Consider the following 18,703-nt stretch of genomic DNA (forward strand, 5'->3'; position numbering starts at 1 on the left):
AAGTGGACAGTCACAGGTTACCCTGCTCTGCGAGGAAACTAGCTTTCAAAGCCTCCCAGATGCACAGCGCTTCCCGCTGGGATATTCTCTCGGCACGGGTGTCTGGCTGATCGTAAACAGCAGCCAGGCGATTTGCCTCAACCTCCCATCCGGCCAAAAAGTTCTCGTCCTTGCTCTCACAGAGATTGTGGAGCACACAGCAAGCAGCAATAACTACGGGGATATTCTTTTCGCTGATGTCCGAGCGAGTCAGTAAGCTCTGCCATCTCCCCTTGAGACGTCCGAAAGCACACTCCACGACCATTCTGCACTTGCTCAGCCGGTAGTTGAAGAGTTCCTTCTCACTGTCCAAGGCGCCTGTATAGGGCTTCATGAGCCAGGGCATTAGCGGGTAGGCCGGGTCCCCGAGGATCACTGTAGGCATCTGCACATCCCCAACCGTTATTTTGTGGTCCGGGAAGAAAGTACCTGCCTGGAGGCGTTTGAAGAGACCAGAGTTCCTGAACACACGCGCGTCATGAACCTTGCCCGCCCACCCGACGAAGATGTTGGTAAAACGTCCCCTATGGTCCACCAGTGCTTGCAGCACCATTGAAAAGTAGCCCTTTCGGTTAATGTACTCGCTGGCCTGGTGGGCTGGTGCCAGGATAGGGATGTGAGTCCAATCTATAGCCCCACCGCAGTTTGGGAATCCCATCGTGGCGAAGCCATCTATGACGACCTGGACGTTTCCGAGAGTCACTACCCTTGAGAGCAGTTGCTCAACGATTGCGTGGGCTACTTGCATCACAGCAACCCCCACGGTAGATTTGCCCACGCCAAAGTGGTTCGCTACTGACCAGTAGCTGTCTGGCGTGGCAAGTTTCCAGAGGGCTATGGCCACTCGCTTCTGCACACTCAGGGCTGCTCGCATCCGTGTGTCCTGGCGCTTCAGGGCAGGGGCCAGCAAGTCACAGAGTTCAAGGAAAGTGCCCTTACGCAGCCTGAAGTTTCGCAGCCACTCTGTTTCATCCCAGACCTGCAGCACTATGCGGTCCCACCAGTCCGTGCTTGTTTCCCGGGCCCAGAATCGCTGTTCCACACCATGAACTTGACCCATTGCCACCATGATCTCCATGGCGTGGCGTACCCTGCTTTGTGAGAGGCCTGCGCCACTCTCCTCACCGCGCTGCCGGAGCCTCCTTGCCCGATTTCTCAGCAGCTGACTGTGGAAGAGGTGGACGATAAGGTGCGAGGAGTTGGCAACGGCCATAAGTGCAGCGATGATCGCAGCGGGCTCCATGCTCGCAGTGCTGTGGCGTCCGCGCTGTAACCGACCAGAGAAGGGCGCGATCAGATTTCCCACTGGCGCTTTCAGGGAGGGAGGGCGTGATTGACGGTTCAATGACGACAGTATCCCAAAACCGCCCTCGACACATTTTTTCCCCCAGCAGGCATTGCGAGCTCTACCCAGCATTCCAATGGGCAGCGGGGACTGCGGGAACTGTGGGATAGCTTCCCACAGTGCACCACTTCGAAAGTCGACGCCGGCCTCGTTAATGTGGACTCAGAAGTTTGAATTAGTGTATTTAGTGTGGATACACAAATTCGACTTCATAAGGTCGAATCCACAAATTCGACTTAAGTAGATTCGAAATAGTCTTGTAGTGTAGACAAGGCCTTAGAAATATAATTGAATACATAAGAGACAGTGGACACTGTCATTGATACATGGAATAATTACACATTTGAAAAGTGAAGATTTAAATACAAATTGCCTCTTTGTCAAAGAGGTTTTGATATATGCTGTGATGTATTATTTATTATCTTCTTTTGCATCCCTTTAGCCTATAACACATATAGGAACATTGCTATTTCTGAAATGTTCAGAATTGTGAGCTGATGTTTTTCAATCAATGCATACTTTGCAGGTAAGGAAGATGGGAAATTTTGTAAAAAGGTGACTGTTAGGATGACTATCCGCAAGAATGACTGCAGGAGTAACACACCAGTAAGTAACTATCATCATTTGTTTCCGGGAAAGGGGGGAAAATAAGGAAAGGTGGAAATGAGAAAAGATGTGGTGGGAGTTTAACTCTGCTGTTGTATGCATTCTATTTCTGATTTGGCCTCAGGGCAAAAATTGGCATGTACCACAGATCGATCTGTAGTGGCTCACATGCAGTGGTCATCATTTTAAAAATTCAACATTTACTAATAGTTACAATGCCGTAGTATCTCAAATACCAGTTATACCGTACATTTATAATTGGAAATACAGATCCAGACCTTCAAAGCAATGAGCACTTGTCTACCACTGAAGTCAATGGGAATTGAGGGTGTTTAGCACTTTACGGGTGATACCCAGTGCCTTACAGGATTTGCCCCTGGAAAGAACTGTCTTTTTAATAGTGATGACAGTAAACAGTGTATTTAGCCTGTAAATGCCACAGGATAGGGATCATGTGTCCTTAAATTCTTCAAAAGCATCATGCTCACCCGTGGCACTATCTGTAGGAAGAATGAGGCCATAATCTCGGTGCTGGTGTTTCACTACGTAGACTATAATGACACTTACTAAGACAATGTTAAACTGAATGTTTTGTTCCAAGAGTAAATGAACATGGGAAGTATAGTTCCAAATTGGCCCTTGGGGTGGAACTGTTCATTGCTGCTCTCCTGCGAGACCAGCAGTGCCTTACCGAGCAGCATGGCAGTGAGGTGTGTGTCAGGGATGGGGAGTGGGCAGGAAAGCAGACCCAGAAAGGCAGGGTATGTGGGAAGCAAGCACTAGTCTGAGGGTATGGAGAGACAACTGAGACTTTCAACATGGCCACAGGACTTCCGCCTCTCTCCCCCACCCCCCTCCCCGAGTTAATGGTTGAGCAGTTGGAGGAGCCCATCTGTAAGGTTAAGAAGTGTTCTGAATGGAAGGGATACCCCATGGATATAAAGGAGCTACCAGCTGAAGTTACTGTAAGCAACTGTTACCGTGTTATTGGAGTAAAGTTCTTCAGTTTTCCTAGGGAGTGTTTCTGTACCCGAACATTCCTCCTTGATAAAGCAAAGAAACTCCAAAGGCCTCATCATGTACTACAGCCAGCCAGTGACACTGAATATTGTGCATTAGCCAAAGTAACATTATGTATTCTTTACAATTAAATCTCAGAAAACATTTTGCTAGAGCTGAGTATGTTGCATAGTGGCCAAATCTTAGTCTCATTGAAATCAGTGGAAAAATTCCATTTGACAGGTCCTCAAAACGTGGGCCTAGCTGAGTCATTTTTTATTCACATAGGCTGAGATTTTGAAAGAGGCATAAGGTAGTTTGCTGCCCAGCTTGCATTGAATTTCAGTGAGATTTGGGTGTCTAACTCCTTAAGGCTTCTTTAAAAAACCTGAGTTTGAGATTTTTCAAATCATTTAAATGCAATGATCATTTAAAATGTTCATTAACAGGTAAACATTGTTTCATGTGATGGAAAATGCCCTTCTGCTAGCATTTATAACTACAACATCAACACATATGCAAGATTCTGCAAATGCTGCAGGGAACTTGGGTTACAAAGACGAACTGTGCAATTGTACTGCAGTGGCAACTCAACATGGGTCAACTATTCAATCCAAGAACCTACCGACTGTTCTTGCCAATGGTCTTGAAACAACATTTCATAAAAAAGCAGCCAGTGAGTCCGACTATGGAAGATATACAATTATTCTCAGTATGATAAAGATATTTTTTATATCTTGTTTTTAGAAAATACAGTTATCCATCCACTGAATAGTATCATTGTTAATATTAAAAAAACACTGCTGTTTTGGACTCTTCTAAATTTTGAAAGAAAGGATTTGCATCACCCATTTTAAGTTATCTTAATGTTCACTTCCTAGGAATCATCTCAAGAGTTCTCGTGATATGTGCCAACATAAAAAGGAAAGGGGTTTCCTTTGAAAGAGACAATCAGAGGAATAATGCTTTATATTTTATTTCTGGAGGTTCGATCCATTCTTTGAAAGCCACCTAATGGTATTTTAAATACCTGATACATAAGATGATCTGGCAGTGGTCTAAGATCTTGAATGTGTTACAATAGTGAAAATACACTTGATGCATATGAAAGAAAATTACATGGAAAATATTAGAAGAATATCCAGTTAAAATCAAATTGATATTGCAAAATAAGGCACTCATGAGGAATTAAATTATAGACACTTTTACCAGAGAAACATTTTCAATATTGATAATTGTATATAATATTCCCTGATAATAGGTTTGATTTTTCCAATGTATTTTACATCGTAGTGTAAAACCATTATGTCAAATGTGTAATGTATAGGAAATATAGATTTTTTTTTCTTTTAGGTTATCCAGATTAGATATTGGTAATAGATTTATCCAACATATAAACTGTATGATGTAAACTGAAAACGTACAAGTTTATCAAATGAAAAACACATTTCCCATTACAGTTATATAGATGCACTTTGTCTAAACAAACCCTTGCCTTCTAAAGTGCACCACGTGTTAAATGTGACCTGTACTGTTTGTTTAGGAGAATTAACTTTACACTGAACCTTAACTTTTTAAAGAACATGTTAAATTATTTTCATAAAGACAAAAGAAAATCAAAATTATATTTGGTCTCATGTATATTTTAATAAAGATAAATAGTTAAATCAATAAAAATTGTAACCTCCTATGTCCAATGAATGTTTTATGTTGCAAAATCTTCAAATTGTAAAGTACAATGTTCACACACACAATTACTTTTTAAACTTGTAACAACTGACCATATTATGAAGCCAAATATTTTGTTAACCAACCCTCACCACAACCATGCCATATGAATGCAGCAAAATTCCAATTGCTTTAATTTTAAGTAGAATTTTATGAGCATCTAAGATTTTAAACTTAGGAACCTAAAAAATAGAAGTGTATTGTTGCCTAATAAATTGTAAAAAAGCTGAGGGGGGGGGGGAAAGGTTCAGTTAATCCAAAGAAGAATGTTTTGTTAAAATCAATCACATGAACATTTTTGCTATTAATGTTTTATATACTGTACATGTCATTCCTATAACATCTAATAAAAACAACAGGAAGGCTTATTTTGTTACAATTTGTTTTCTTATTAATATTAACAACTGCTTACCTTTGTCATATTTACTAACGTTTTGTTTCAGAAGTAGTCACTATTTATTCATTTGTTTTTTACTGTAGTTAGTATTAATAGTCCAAGCGTCTGATACTAAGCTGTAGAAGAAAAGAGTTTAAGCACTAAGGTTTAAAAACACTCCCATATAAATGTGTACATTTTTGTTCTGAATCTTTCAAACATATTTTCATCCCCAAAAATTCAGATTTCAAAATTTTCATATTTTAGTCAAAATAAAATAAAAATAAATCCCTGCTTCTTACCGATATCACAAGATGGCTTGTCTCCTGATCCTCACCAACAGACAATCCCATATTCTGGAGAGACAAAGTTATCAGTTATGGATCTATCTCTGAATCTTTCCTTCAGAAACAATTTGTTCCCAAATTGTGAAACAGTATAGAATTATTGTAATGAATAAATGTATCCTAAACAAACAGAGCAACTTTCTTACAGTACAACAGTTGTACAGTCAATTCCTTTAACACTTCACTTATTAGGGATGGAGAAATTATTTTTAGTCTGCATTGTGGTAGGAACCAAACAGACACATAAAGGGACATTTCTGGTCCTAAAGAGCTACTTTCTAAATAGATAAGACAGACAAGCAGAATACAACAGACAAGCAGAAAACTGGGAATTGAGACACAGGTGAGCTAAGTGACTTTCCCAGAAAAGCCTTTGCATAGCTAAGCTCTCTCAAGTTCCAGTCCAGTGCCTCCACCAGAAGATCATACATCCCAATTGACATCTAGTGACAGAGACATTGACAGGTAAAGGAAATTTTCCTTTTTCCATCAAGGGACACATCCACCAGATATGAAATAGTGATCACTAAGCCTAAAGTGTTAAAAAGGTGGGGTGACTGAAGGCCCAATTTGGTTGCCATTGAATTCAATGCCGAAACACCCATTGCCTTCAGTAGTGCAGGACAAAGCCATAAAACACTTGTATGGCTACACTTACAGCGCTGGTCATCCAGCAAAATGTTTGCAAACCCTAACAGCCTGCATCTCATTTGATCGTTCACAGCCAGGTACAGATAGCTCCTGTTTGCTGTGATCAGTGTTTGAAATCGCCAGTGTAGCCAAACTGGAGCAGCACTGAGCTGTCTAAAAGTCTGCAGTTAAAGATATTGGGAAAGGGAGTTAAAATCTGAGATATGCTACAGCTGCAGTAAAAACTAGAAATCTGAGCACATCTGTAAACAGGAATCGAACTTTGTCATCTCTTCCACTTGTTTAGACAAAGCAAAGTAATAAATGTTGTGTTAAGTTCCTACTTCTGATTTTGAAAACATGGGGCTTACACTGAGAAAAGCAAAAGGAAAGATCCATGGTAGCAGTGGCTTGACATCGGAAGCCACCTTTATCCTATTGTCAGCACTAAATCCCTCCACAGATGCTTCTCTCTTCTTTTCTGGTTAGTTCAAAGCAATCCAGGCCCCTACACTGCATTTACCATACCCTACATTTGTACAAAATAACAGAAGAAGAAATGGCCAATTTTGCAAAAAAGTCTGGTGCCAGCCTGACACATTAACATCACTAGGAAAGGCAGGTTGTGCATGGAAAACTGATAGTTTCCCCCTAGTACTTTTCCCCTTACTGTAAAATATAAACGATAGTGACTATTATTTGTCATTTATAGCCAAATATTGATTACACTCTGATATCTGACATCATCTTCCTTTAAATTTAGGAGATCTCTGTGATAATGGTGGGGCAATATTGACTTCAGTTGTGAACACTGTACATTTAGATTCTAGGGTTTGTTTGTTTTTTGAGTAACTTATATGTTGACACACAAATGTTTCTTCCAAGCACAGACAACATTGTTTCACTTACTTTTCTTACTATTTGTTTTTCAAGTAGATCTGTCAATACTGCATTTATGCAGTGCTACCACACATAGTAAATTTAGTGAAACTCTTTAAACTTATCAAACAAGACCAATATCTAGATCAGTGGTTTTCAAACTGTGGGTCAGGACCCCACAGTGGGTCGTGACCTCATTTTAAGGGGGTAGTCAGAGTTGGCTTAGACTTGCTGGGTGGCGGAGCTCAGGTTACAGAGTTGTGGCCTGGGGCTGAAGCCCTTGAGTTTCAGCTTTGCCACCCGCCTCAGAATGGTGAGGCTTGGGCTTTACCCCCCCCTCCAGGGCAGTGGGGTTCAGATGGGCTCAGGCTTCGGTCCCCACTCCTGGGGTTGTGTAGTAATTTTTGTTGTCAGAAGGGGGTTGCGGTGCAATGAAGTTTGAGAACACTTGATCTAGATCTTTTGATGGGAACAATGAGACAAGAGTAGGTAATTCTCATGATAACCTTCAAGGATCATGTGCACATGATAAAATATGTGGAGCAATTTTCTCATCCTTCTCATTGATTTCTTGAGCCCAATCAAAGAACTCCTCTTTAATATGGAAAATATTCTTTGAGGGTGAAATCATGACCCTATGGAAGTCAATGGGAATTTTGTTTTAGAGTTAAACAGAGCCAGGATTTCATCCCGGTTTTGCAGACGGTGGGTCTGATTCTGGTCACAGCTGTATCTATTCCTATTAAAGGAGTTCTAGGTTTATGGCAATGTAACTGAGAACAGAATTTGGTCCTCTTATCTTATTTAGAATTAAGAGGTACAATGAATAGCTCTCTCATTGCTGAATTGTCTTCCAGTTTTCTAGGTAAGAGTGAAACATTTAATGAATTATTTGAATACAGAATTGTTGATTCTTCAATTAGTTATTGATTGCTCATCATTCATTATATTTCTTTTCTTATTTGAATTATTTCAGTGAATCCTAGGTGCTTAGAAGACAGTGATTCCTGGGAATTATATGTGTGATCTTTCATCTAGAACCTAGAACATGATGAATTTTGGTAATTCAAAGAGGTCTATTAAAAACAAATATATCTCATATCTGATGAATTGTGCCATCTAGCTTCTCATCCTCTGGATCAGGCATTTGGAGGACAGATCTTTCCTGATCTGCATTTTTGCAATCTGCTGAGTTAACATGTTGACTAATCTAAAAACTATGGTACTGGTGAGTCCACCAGCTAACATGAATTACCAGTCAACACTTTTTCATTGTTAAACATCCTGTATCTCCCTGACAGCCTCTGTGGCATGCATTCTATGCAGTCATACAAATAACATTCACTCTTTCCCCACCCTCACCTCACCAGCAGCATCCCTCCCCCTTGTTCAAGTGGCTAACCATGAATAATTTTAAAAAAATGGCAGCTGTTACTCAGATGGTGATAGCTAAAAATAACCCCAGTCATAGTCTCCCAAATGGCCCAGTACCTAACAGACTGTCAATCTTCATGTAGCATTTTATGTAGATTGGCCCAAGACTAAAAAACTCATCGACATAGCACAGGTAGAGGGTGGAGATTTGAGTAACTACCATTCATGAAGTATATTGTAGAGATTTTGTTTCTTTTGCATGTTATTTAGCCTTTCCTGTATGCTGATTCACCCAGGGCATCTTTTAAATCTCTCAGATCTGGCTGTGATGTAATCTATCTGGCATCTGTTCAAGAGGGCTCACTGTGTAATAGATACAGCTGTTCTGGGGACCTTGCAAAACATTTGACCACTTATTGTTAAGAGCATGGACCCCCTGGTATCCTGCTTACTTGCAATCTTAACCCACAGGCAGTCTAATGAGTGCAGCTGGGCCCCAAATGAGCCACCTGATTGGCTAAACCACCTGATTGGCTTAGGGGATCATAAGACCTGCTCTAAAGAGCAGCAACAGGGTACTGGTTGCCCAGAGTATGGGAGTGCAGCTGTGTTAGTTTCTACTTCTGCCTTAATCTAGCCCATCCAAGCCTTTGACCCAGCCCTGCTTTTGTCTTCCCTGACTCCAGGTAACTCAGTTCTGATCTTTAGTTCTGTTTTCTGGCTTGACTCTTGGCTCTGGCATTTGACTTCTGATTCTGGTGCTGATCTTTGGCTCTGATTTCTACCTCTGCCATTTGGTCTGATTCCCTGCTCTTGACTCCTGCTCCGGCTAACAGCCCACGTCCCACTGCCTACCACATACATGATCTAGTTGAATGAATCTATGGTGGGGGTTAGTTAAACACTCACACCCTATGTGTTAATGGAACAGTTGACTATATTCTAGTATTTGACTACACCATGCACCTGATCAAAAGGTATATGACTTAATATCACATGGTCTGTTTTCAGTAACTATGAGGAGAACAATGGAAAAAATGTATTTGAGAATTATTGAATGAATGACAGGAAAAAACTTAAATTACTTGTCAAAACCAGTCCCAGTGTGTCTAGAACTATCTGCAGAACAAAAATAGTTATTCACAAACAATGAATTTGAAGAAAAGCCAACATTTTTTGAATAATCCTAGTGAATTGCTCTCAACCAGCTCTAGCCAATGTATATCCTCCTCCAACGGAAAAATCTGAGATGGCCATGGTCAATTTAGTGTCAAAGCACTGTGGCATGTAAGCTTAGAGAGGTTTTAAAGATGTGTGGATTTAGGCCTTCATTATACAGATTGTGGTCTAAATCTTGAAAGGCAATTAGTGATTTTGTGTGCTTTAGTTTTTGGATGCCCAAAAGGGGAGAAAAAGCTGAGCACCTGCCCTCTAAAAATCAAGCCCTTTTAAAGGTGTTTCAAGTTGACCATGCAGTAGCATAGAAACTTCTCAACATGTTGGCCTTTACTTTTCTGGTCATTTTTCATGTCATGATCAAACATCAAATTCTGCCCTCAGTTTACACCCCTGAAATTAACATCAACTTCAGTGGGACATGGGTGTGTGTTGCCGAAGTCTGACTTTAGTTTAGTTTGATAACCATGTTTTGCCCCTGCTTTCTTGGTTTATGTTGTTACCAATGTGCTGACTAGTACAGGAATCATAGCTAAATAAAACCTGCAACAGTCATTGTGAAACAAGTAGAGAGAACTTTTTAAAAAGCTAATTATTTAGCACATTATCAGTCAGCCATGAAAGTAAATCATTTGCCAGCTAGTCATTAATGTAATAGATGACCGTTAGCCTTAGCCTTAATAGAATCTATGAGATATTAGTTAGTCCAATTAAAGGGACACAGGAATTGCCATACTGGATCAGACTAGTGGTCCATATAGTCCAGTACCCTGGCTCCAGCCAGTTGCTTCAGAGAAAAGTTCAAGAAAACCTGCAGTGGGCAGTTATGGAATAAACTGTCTTTTTACCCTGGAACATTGAAGGTTTATATCCCTTTCAAAGCTCTTGTTTATTTAAAAATTGTTACTATTATTACTGTGCACATTTTTGCTCTCAGAATAAACATCCTGTCAGTTTTTGCATTGTGCTAAGCTCTTGACTTAAATTGCATCTTGTGGCAATGAGTTCCATAGGCTAATTGCACGTTGTGTGAAACTATAGTTCCTTTTATCAGTCTGAAATTAGCTGCCTTCCCATTTAATTGCATGCCTCCTTATCTGGTATTGTGAGAAAAGGTAGATGCCATTCACCTATCTATGACATTTATTATTTTCCATTCATTTATCATTTACTCTTTTCCCTTACTGCAGCCTCAGTCATAAATATGCTATAAAAATCAACAAATCGACATCTTTTTACTAGACATCTCGGTGCCTTTAAGTTCTAGTGAAACTGGAGCATTAAATATAAACTAAGTTAAAAGCTTGGGTTTATAATATTAAAAGTATTATTCCCTGACAATCTAATGGAGTCTCTCAGAGGGGTGGTTCCATGGCCCGTGGTATACAGGAGGTCAGATGAGATGATCACAATGGTTCCTTCTGGTCTAGGAATCAAAACACCAACAGCCACTAAAGGAAGCCCAGATACCACAGTGAGAGGAGGGAAATGCTCTCTTAAGGAACCAAAGAAAAATCGCATTAACTCCATTAATAAACCTACTAAGCTTTGTGATTGTTTTAGAGACAGAGCCTCCTTCTATCTTCTGAGGGGCTTGCCCAGCTCACTAAGAGCTGGATCATAGAAGCCATCTCTTATCCTTGTTCTGCCCTTTGGAAGCCTCCCTCTTGCTGCCCAGAAGGAGTCTGAGACACTCAACTGCCAACACGCCCTGATAATGTCTATGTTCCTAAGGCCTGGTCTACACTAGGCGTTTAAACCGGTTTTAGGAGCGTAAAACCGATTTAACGCCATACCCGTCCACACTGAGAGGCCCTTTATATCGGTATAAAGGGCTCTTTAAACCGGTTTCTGTACTCCTCCCTAACGAGAGGAGTAGCGCTAGTATCGGAATTACCATATCGGATTAGGGTTAGTGTGGCCGCAGATCGATGGTATTGGCCTCCGGGCGGTATCCCACAGTGCACCACTGACCGCTCTGGACAGCAATCTGAACTTGGATGCAGTGGCCAGGTAGACAGGAAAAGCCCCGCGAACTTTTGAATATTTCCTGTTTGCCTAGCGTGGAGCTCAGATCAGCACATGTGGCGATGCAGTTAAAAATCTAAATAAAGAAAGAGCTCCTGCATGGACCATGCGGATGTGAACGCTGTAAGGACAGGCAAATCTGTTCTATCAGCGCTCCGTTACAGAAGACGAAATTCAAAATCATTTTTAAAAAATCTCCAGACAGACGCCATAGCAGGGGCTCAGCGCACTGCTGCGTGACAAATGTAACGGAAAGCCAAAGAATCAAATGGACGCTCATGGACTGGAGGACTCAAGCTATCCCACAGTTCCTGCAGTCTCCAAAAAGTATTTGCATTCTTGGCTGAGCTCCAAATGCTTCTAGGGTCAAACACAGTGTCCGCGGTGGGTCAGGGCATAGCTCGGCAATTTACGCACCCCCCCACCCACCCCCAGAAGTGCTTTCCCAGCGGAAGGAGTGACTGACGACATTTACCCAGAACCACCCACGACAATGATTTTTGCCCCATCAGGCACTGGGATCTCAACCCGGAAATTCCAAGGGGCGGGGGAGGCTGCGGGAACTATGGGATAGCTACGGAATAGCTACCCACAGTGCAACGCTCCAGAAGTCGATGCTAGCCTCGGACCGTGGACGCACACCACCGATTTAATGTGTTTAGTGTGGCTGCACGCACTCGATTTTATACAATCTGTTTTACAAAACCGGTTTATGCAAATTCGGAATAGTCCCGTAGTGTAGACGTACCCTAAGTCTCACTACAAGTGAGAGGGCAGGATGTCCTGCCCACAACTTCTAATCACTATGGTCTCAGCAAAATTCCTTCAGGCATAGATTCAAACAACCTGACTGAGAGGATAGAGACTAAAAGTGTGTGGGTACAGTGTGTCTTGGCTACTGCCAGTTTGTTTCCCTGGGAGCCCATGAGACAGTAGCTGGAACTGGGCATCTTCATGAGAATATGGGAGTCTTAATAGTAGGGCTAGAAGTATTTTGTATTTACTGTGAAAATATTGGAAAGGAAAGAAACCCTTTCTCTTACCTTTAAATTATTTTGATTTTTATTTTTTTATTAAACCCTCAATTTTGTTTCAATTAAAAAAAGAAGTCTCCTTTTTCTCCCTTCTCTTTCCACTGGAGGGAGAAAAGAAAGGAGACAGTGGAGGAGATTAAAACAAAGAAAGAGAAAAACTGAAAAAATGTTGGTTATATTTCTCAAAAAAATTAAGCAATACAAAAATGTTGCAAAAAAAGTTCATATAATTCAAAAATCCATTTTTCCTCAAAAAATTACCTAGTCAGCTTATCAGGTGTGCAGATATTTTGTTGCATTTGCTATGCCATGTGTGTGCCTCTTTGTGTGCAGTTTACACTTCCACCCTCGTGGAGGGAGAACCAGCACAAGTCCTAGATGCTACTTAGGCATCACTTAAACAGCATTTTCAGAGGGCAAGTGGGAATTGGGATTTCAGAAAACTCTGAATTTCAGCTTTAGACAGTCCTCAGTAAAACTTCCTGAATGTAGAAACTAATGCTAAAACTATATCTTTAGTAATAAGCCTGAGTCTCACTCTGGATCTGGTAGTAATATTTATGTGCAGTTATGCAGTTCAACCAGTAGATGTTGCTATGCTCTGTGGGCAGCTATAGAAAAGGGTGGGGTCACTAGAAATAAACCAAAATGGAGTCAGACTGGTTTGTAAATTAGTGCTGTTTTCCCTGATAAATGCCTGTTTATGAAGACCTGTGGCTCAACATGTTGACAGAGCTGAATGCACCTGAATGTCCAGAAAGTTCAGATACAGTTAAAAATGAAATTTGGGGCTTGTGTGTGGAGGAGCTGTTGTGGAGTATGGCTGCAGGGGGTCAAAAAGGTTAGCCTTCATATTGGAAGTTGGGGCTATTTGGCTTCACAAGAGAACAGATGACTGCAGCTAACAGCAGGCTCTGATTTCTGCAATATGACAGCTAAATAGCGTATGAATAAAATAATGTAATTGTTAAAATACAAGCTCTCCTTGCTTTAACACACGCCTTGAGCCTCTGTGTTTTTACAGAGATTTCTTGAAATATTGCCGTTCTACTCCCAGAATGTACTTTTAGCATTTACTGCACTTCTAGAAGCATTCAGTATTTTTACTTCCCTAACTCACTGGTGTGTTGTGAAGATAAACACACTAAAGATTATGAGGGAATCAGGTGTTATGAAAATAGGGGCCATTTTAGGTAATAGCTAAGATAGACAGATAGGAAGTAGAAGAAAACATACAGATCTGTGTACAAAAAGCGCCCCAAATACTGTACCTCATCCAATCCCCAGGATTGAATTCATATCATAAGTCAACATTTGTTTCTCTGCTTTCTTCTCCTTGACACAAGAAAAGGGGAAATGGAAACATTCTTAGGTTTTTGGCTTGACCATCTTGTAGCACTTTTAAATCATCTGTCAACACTGTCATGAAGTTGCATTCATTAAAAAAAAATCCCTCTCTTAGATCCATCTGTTATATAAATAAAAATAATGCAGCCCTATATTTTTATGGTACACTAATCCTGCATGGCTATGGTGTAATTATCAAATGATTTCATGCTACCCTGGTGGCAGGCAACATCTAGACCACTGAACACTTGCTGTGGATCTCTTATTAAATCCTTCTTGCACAGTTTCATTCACAAATTTACCATGGCTTTTAGAACAAAATAGTTTGATGCTTATATGGTGATATCAAATAAGGGCACTATGTTTCCAGAATGTGGCAATGTTTTTCAGATGCTCCACTTCACACTTTATTAAATAACTATTGGCAAACTCCACGGTTGCCTCCGTTAGCTTTAATATTTAATTGGAGCCATATAATTTAAGGACAGTGCACTGCTACTCATGCTTAAGAATACACTTTCTGAGCACAATTCACCCCTCCCTGCATGAAGCCCAGATGTTTGGGCTTTGTGAGTGGAGCTCCACGGGCTGGAGGGAGTGGAATTCACTTACCTGGAGGCTGTTCTGGATCCACAATTTCCTTGTCCCCACTGTTTGGAGCTGTCACAGAGGTGTCCTTATCGATGATATGCAGGTGGCTCCCAGGCCTCCTTCAATGGTCCCCATACACAGCTCCACTTCAAAGATACACCACTTAAGAGGGGCAGGTGGGCTTTTGACAGCCTCCTGCTCCTGGTAAATAACACCATGTCATACTATGATAACCAAAATCCAAAGAAAATAAGATTTTCATTGTAGTTTATCTTTGGAAAGACCTTAGAACTTTGCCTGGCAGAATCTGCTGTTAATCTCTACAAGGGAGTTTTACCACTGACTTCAATGGGGCAGGATTTCTTCCCAAATGTCTATGCAATTTGATGGGGCTGAGGGCTCAGAACCTTCCTGGCTTGTGATAATGTTATTTAACAAATTAAAGTCAGTGATCTCTGATATAGTCTATGGGAAACAGTTATTGGAATTATTAGCTAGGCAATGGAAATAAGTTTTTAATCAAATAATTTAATCCACTTAATTGTGGAAATAGTTAGTGAGTGACATCTCATAACCCTATAGAATTAGACATTTGTCCAGACTGACGGGAGGGTGGAATTTCTGCTGGACTTTTTTATGTAATATTGATTTGCCTGAAACTTTCCCTCTTGGGATGATGTTTGCTATGAACAAGTAGAAGGGAAAAAATGCCATCTGGCCCAATGTACAATCAAGTCCACTGTTAAACAACTCTTCTGAGGTTAAGAAATCTTCCAGTGCCCTAGGGAGTCTGGAGCGCTCTAACAAAGATGTTTTCTCTGGCTTTGCAATTTCTCCCATTGTATTTTTCATACACTGTACATATCAAACTGAAATGTTTGTCTTGGTCTCTGGGTTTTGTCAAGTATCAGAAATTCCTTGACTTAAAAACAAAGGAATTATTATTACAATCTTTATAAATCAAATCTGCTACTGGATATGAACATATTTTTCTCTGTGCAGAAATTTTTCTTCTGTTAAGTTTATTTTAATAACTGCCTGAAATATTTGCATTATATGATGTGGTTAATCATTATTATTTCTGGGAGGACATTGCAGATTAGCTGAGTCTTGTATCTATCTGAAATCTCACCAAGTAGTATTTTTTATCCTATCCTTTTTTTCTTTCTAAATTATATTAGCTGCTCATGAATGCTGGGGGCTAAAGCTAGACCTAGTACAGAAAAATTTCACACACGCACAAAATGGAAGCTGCCTAAAACTTTGAATCCAAGATCCTACCAATTGCCTTGGAATCAAATGTTGAAAGAAAACCAAGAATTCTATAGTAGTTCCTTGTTAAAGGCAACATTCTGCTACCCTTTCTCATGTTCAGTTGCATGTTACTCCGTGAATAGTCCTACTGATTAATAGACCCATTGATGAAGTGTTCATTGAACAAGGACCTGCACAATGTAAGAAAGGGGAGAAAATTCTAGCTCTTAACTGGATTTATCTATTACTATTTATTTAGAATAGTAATGCCCAAAAGTGCGATACAGACGTTTAGGAAGACACCCTGCCCAGAAGAGCTTACCAAAAACAGGTGAAGGGTGGGGTGTGAAAGGGTTGTGTAAAAAGGCAAAGTCCTGGCAGCAGTAATAGGAACATCTGGAGGGAATGACAAAAGGGGATGAGTTAGCAGAGGGTAGGATAAAAGGTAACGAGGAAGAAAGGGTAGAGAGGTGTGCAGGTAGAGAGAGGAGGAGGAGGAGGAAGGTGGGGTGCAGAGAAAGCAGAGGGATTCAGGCTGACAGGTGAAGGACTTGAGTTGGAAGGTGAGATGAGAAAGGGGGTTGGGGGGAAGGCAATCAGCAGAGGGAGAAGAATGTTCATGGATGAAGTTATAGAGGGAAGAATTTTTTGTCATCAATGGCATCCTGAGGTACTTTTTTTTATGGCCATGGGCCTGGGGGGGTGGGGGTAGGGGTGGAGGAGAGGGAAAATGCCCAGAGGCCAGAGCAGATGGACATGCCCTCAGAGAAAGGCTCTCTGCTGGTGTCTGTATCTCAGGATCAGGGGTATCCAGACTGAGCCTCATCCTGCTTTACCACTGTGTCTGGTGAATGCCAGAGAGTCTGTGGTGTTTCTGAGGATGCCTCTGCCCCTGAGAGTTGCTACCCACGTGGTTGGGAGGGGGATGTTTCTGCTGGAGCCTGGTGACCTTTGGAAAGGGTATACCTGGGTGAGGCTGGTGTCTAGGTCTGGGAGGAGCTGAGGTGCGTTGGCTGTTGTAAAGACAGTTCAGATTTCTGCAAATGTCCCCTTGTGCCCAAATCTGTGCCCAACTCCAGGGAGTTGTTTTGGGTCCATCTCTATATAGTAAATAGAATTTCAAAAAATATTAAAATTCTTGTTAGGTTAGTGATCAGCTGGTGAGGGATTGCAGCCCAAGGGAAGAGTTTAGTGTCAGCTTTTCTCTTCAGACTAGAATCCTTGTCCAAATAGATCAAGAGCTCCACAAGGAACTCATTGCCACCATAATTATTTCACTAGAGGTTTGAGCTGCAAAATCAAGAAAAGGGAGTTCAGTGAAATAGAATACAGGTAAGATGCTTACAGCAGATGGTGCTATCCCACCTCCTTCCTGGCCATTTAGGAACCTGATTATCTGTCTGCCTGGTACAAGTGACTCCCATTAACTTCAATGGCAGTTATTCCTACCTTTGAGCTGAACATTAGGCCTCTGAATTTTAAGCCGCCATATAATGGCTGCCTCTTCCACAGATGCACTGGAGCAAAGGCCTCTACCTGCTCCCTAAGTGTATGTCTACACAGCAACTAGTCACCTGTGGCTGGTCCATACCAGCTGACTCAGGCTGGGGCTGTGGGGCTGTTTCATAGACTTCCAGGTTTGGGCTACAGCCTGGGCTCCAGGACCCTATGAGGTGGGCAGGTTCTGGAGTCTACACAGCAATGAAACAGTCCTATGAGCAGAGGCCAGCTGTGGGTGTCTAGCTGATGTGTAGAAATAACCTACATCTCCTGCACAGGGGAACTATAATTTGGCCTTTAGTTTGACTAGAGATGGTGGTCAGAAGGGGGGTGGGGGAATTATCTTCATTATCAGAGATGGCTGTAAATACTGGATTTGTTAGAATGAGAGGAGACGTGTTGCGGTAAAGGCACTGGATGGAGATTCAAAAGATCTGGGATAAATTCCACATGACTTTGGGCAAATCATTTAATCTCTTTTTACCTTAGCTCTTCATCTATAAAACTGAAGGGTGATACTGCCTTTCCTCCATCCTCTGTCTGTTTAGCTTGCAAGCTCTTTGAGGCAAGGACTGTTTTTATGCATGTGCACAGCACCTGCCACCGTGGGATCCTGATATTAGCTGAGTTTTGGAGGTGATAGCATAACACAAGTCATAAGAAAAACAACAGTAATGTATGGCAAATCCTACATTTGGGACCGTTACACTTGCCAGTAAAATGGAAGCATCCAACAAGACTTTAAATGATTAAACAGATGCAGTGGCTATTCCTTCAAGTGGTGGTGTGTTCAGTTGTGAAATCAACCTCCATTTATCTAAAGTCTTCTTCAAATCAAATAAAAGCCAGATCGTTTTGTCAGCAACGCTATTTTTGCCCATGTCACCAAAGACCCTGGTCTCTTGTTACAGTTTTGTGAATTCCCTCTCCTCTTCTCCGATACAGTTAACTTAAGATCTTGATAGCTGCAGTAGGCTAGAAACCTAGATGAGTTACATGTTTACCAAGTACGTGACTCACTCATTGCTCACCCAGTCTATTTTTACTAATGTCATTTGAAGTTCAAAATAATTGAAGATGTTTACAACATATTATTTAAAATAAGATACTGCTGTTCTCCCTTTTAAGAAAATCCTCATCAAGAACATTTAAGATGTGCATCTAATATGTGGAATTAGGTCAAAATCCTACCTTAATTACTTGAGCGAGAGGTGCCTGGGGACAGATTGGGAAGTGGTGCCAGGTGCATATCCAGCACCAGAGCCAGCTTACAGATCTTTGTTTTAAGTCACAGGTTCATGTAACCATGTCCAACATCATCATAGCCAGCCAACGGAGATTCCAAAAGAAATTATATACGCGCACACACAGCAGAGATTTAAAATACAAAACAAAAACAGAAGCAAGCAGTGGTTCTCTCTCTCAAACACACACACAAATACAAAAATAG

The 18,703-nt window shown here is 41.2% G+C and overlaps 1 protein-coding gene and 1 long non-coding RNA gene across 6 annotated transcripts in view; both read left to right on the plus strand.

The window, feature by feature from the left end:
* OTOG (otogelin) overlaps positions 1-5,033 on the plus strand; it is a 161,147-nt gene extending 156,114 nt beyond the window's left edge. For 3 of the 4 annotated variants that reach the window (XM_039537298.1, XM_039537302.1, XM_039537304.1), the window contains 2 exons: positions 1,911-1,990; positions 3,439-5,033. In XM_039537298.1, coding sequence (XP_039393232.1) covers positions 1,911-1,990; positions 3,439-3,639 — 281 coding nt within the window. In that variant the 3' untranslated portion in view covers positions 3,640-5,033. The remainder of the gene's footprint in view (positions 1-1,910; positions 1,991-3,438) is intronic. The other variant, XM_039537299.1, reaches the window with a different exon arrangement.
* Positions 5,034-8,920: 3,887 nt separating this feature from the next.
* Positions 8,921-18,703, plus strand: part of LOC120404650 — a 132,144-nt gene continuing 122,361 nt past the window's right edge. For both annotated transcript variants that reach the window (XR_005598098.1, XR_005598097.1), the window contains exon 1: positions 8,921-9,009. This is a non-coding gene — a long non-coding RNA (uncharacterized LOC120404650). The remainder of the gene's footprint in view (positions 9,010-18,703) is intronic.

This window comes from Mauremys reevesii, linkage group 4, assembly GCF_016161935.1.
Source record: "Mauremys reevesii isolate NIE-2019 linkage group 4, ASM1616193v1, whole genome shotgun sequence".
In the NCBI taxonomy this organism is placed as follows: Eukaryota; Metazoa; Chordata; order Testudines; family Geoemydidae; genus Mauremys; species Mauremys reevesii.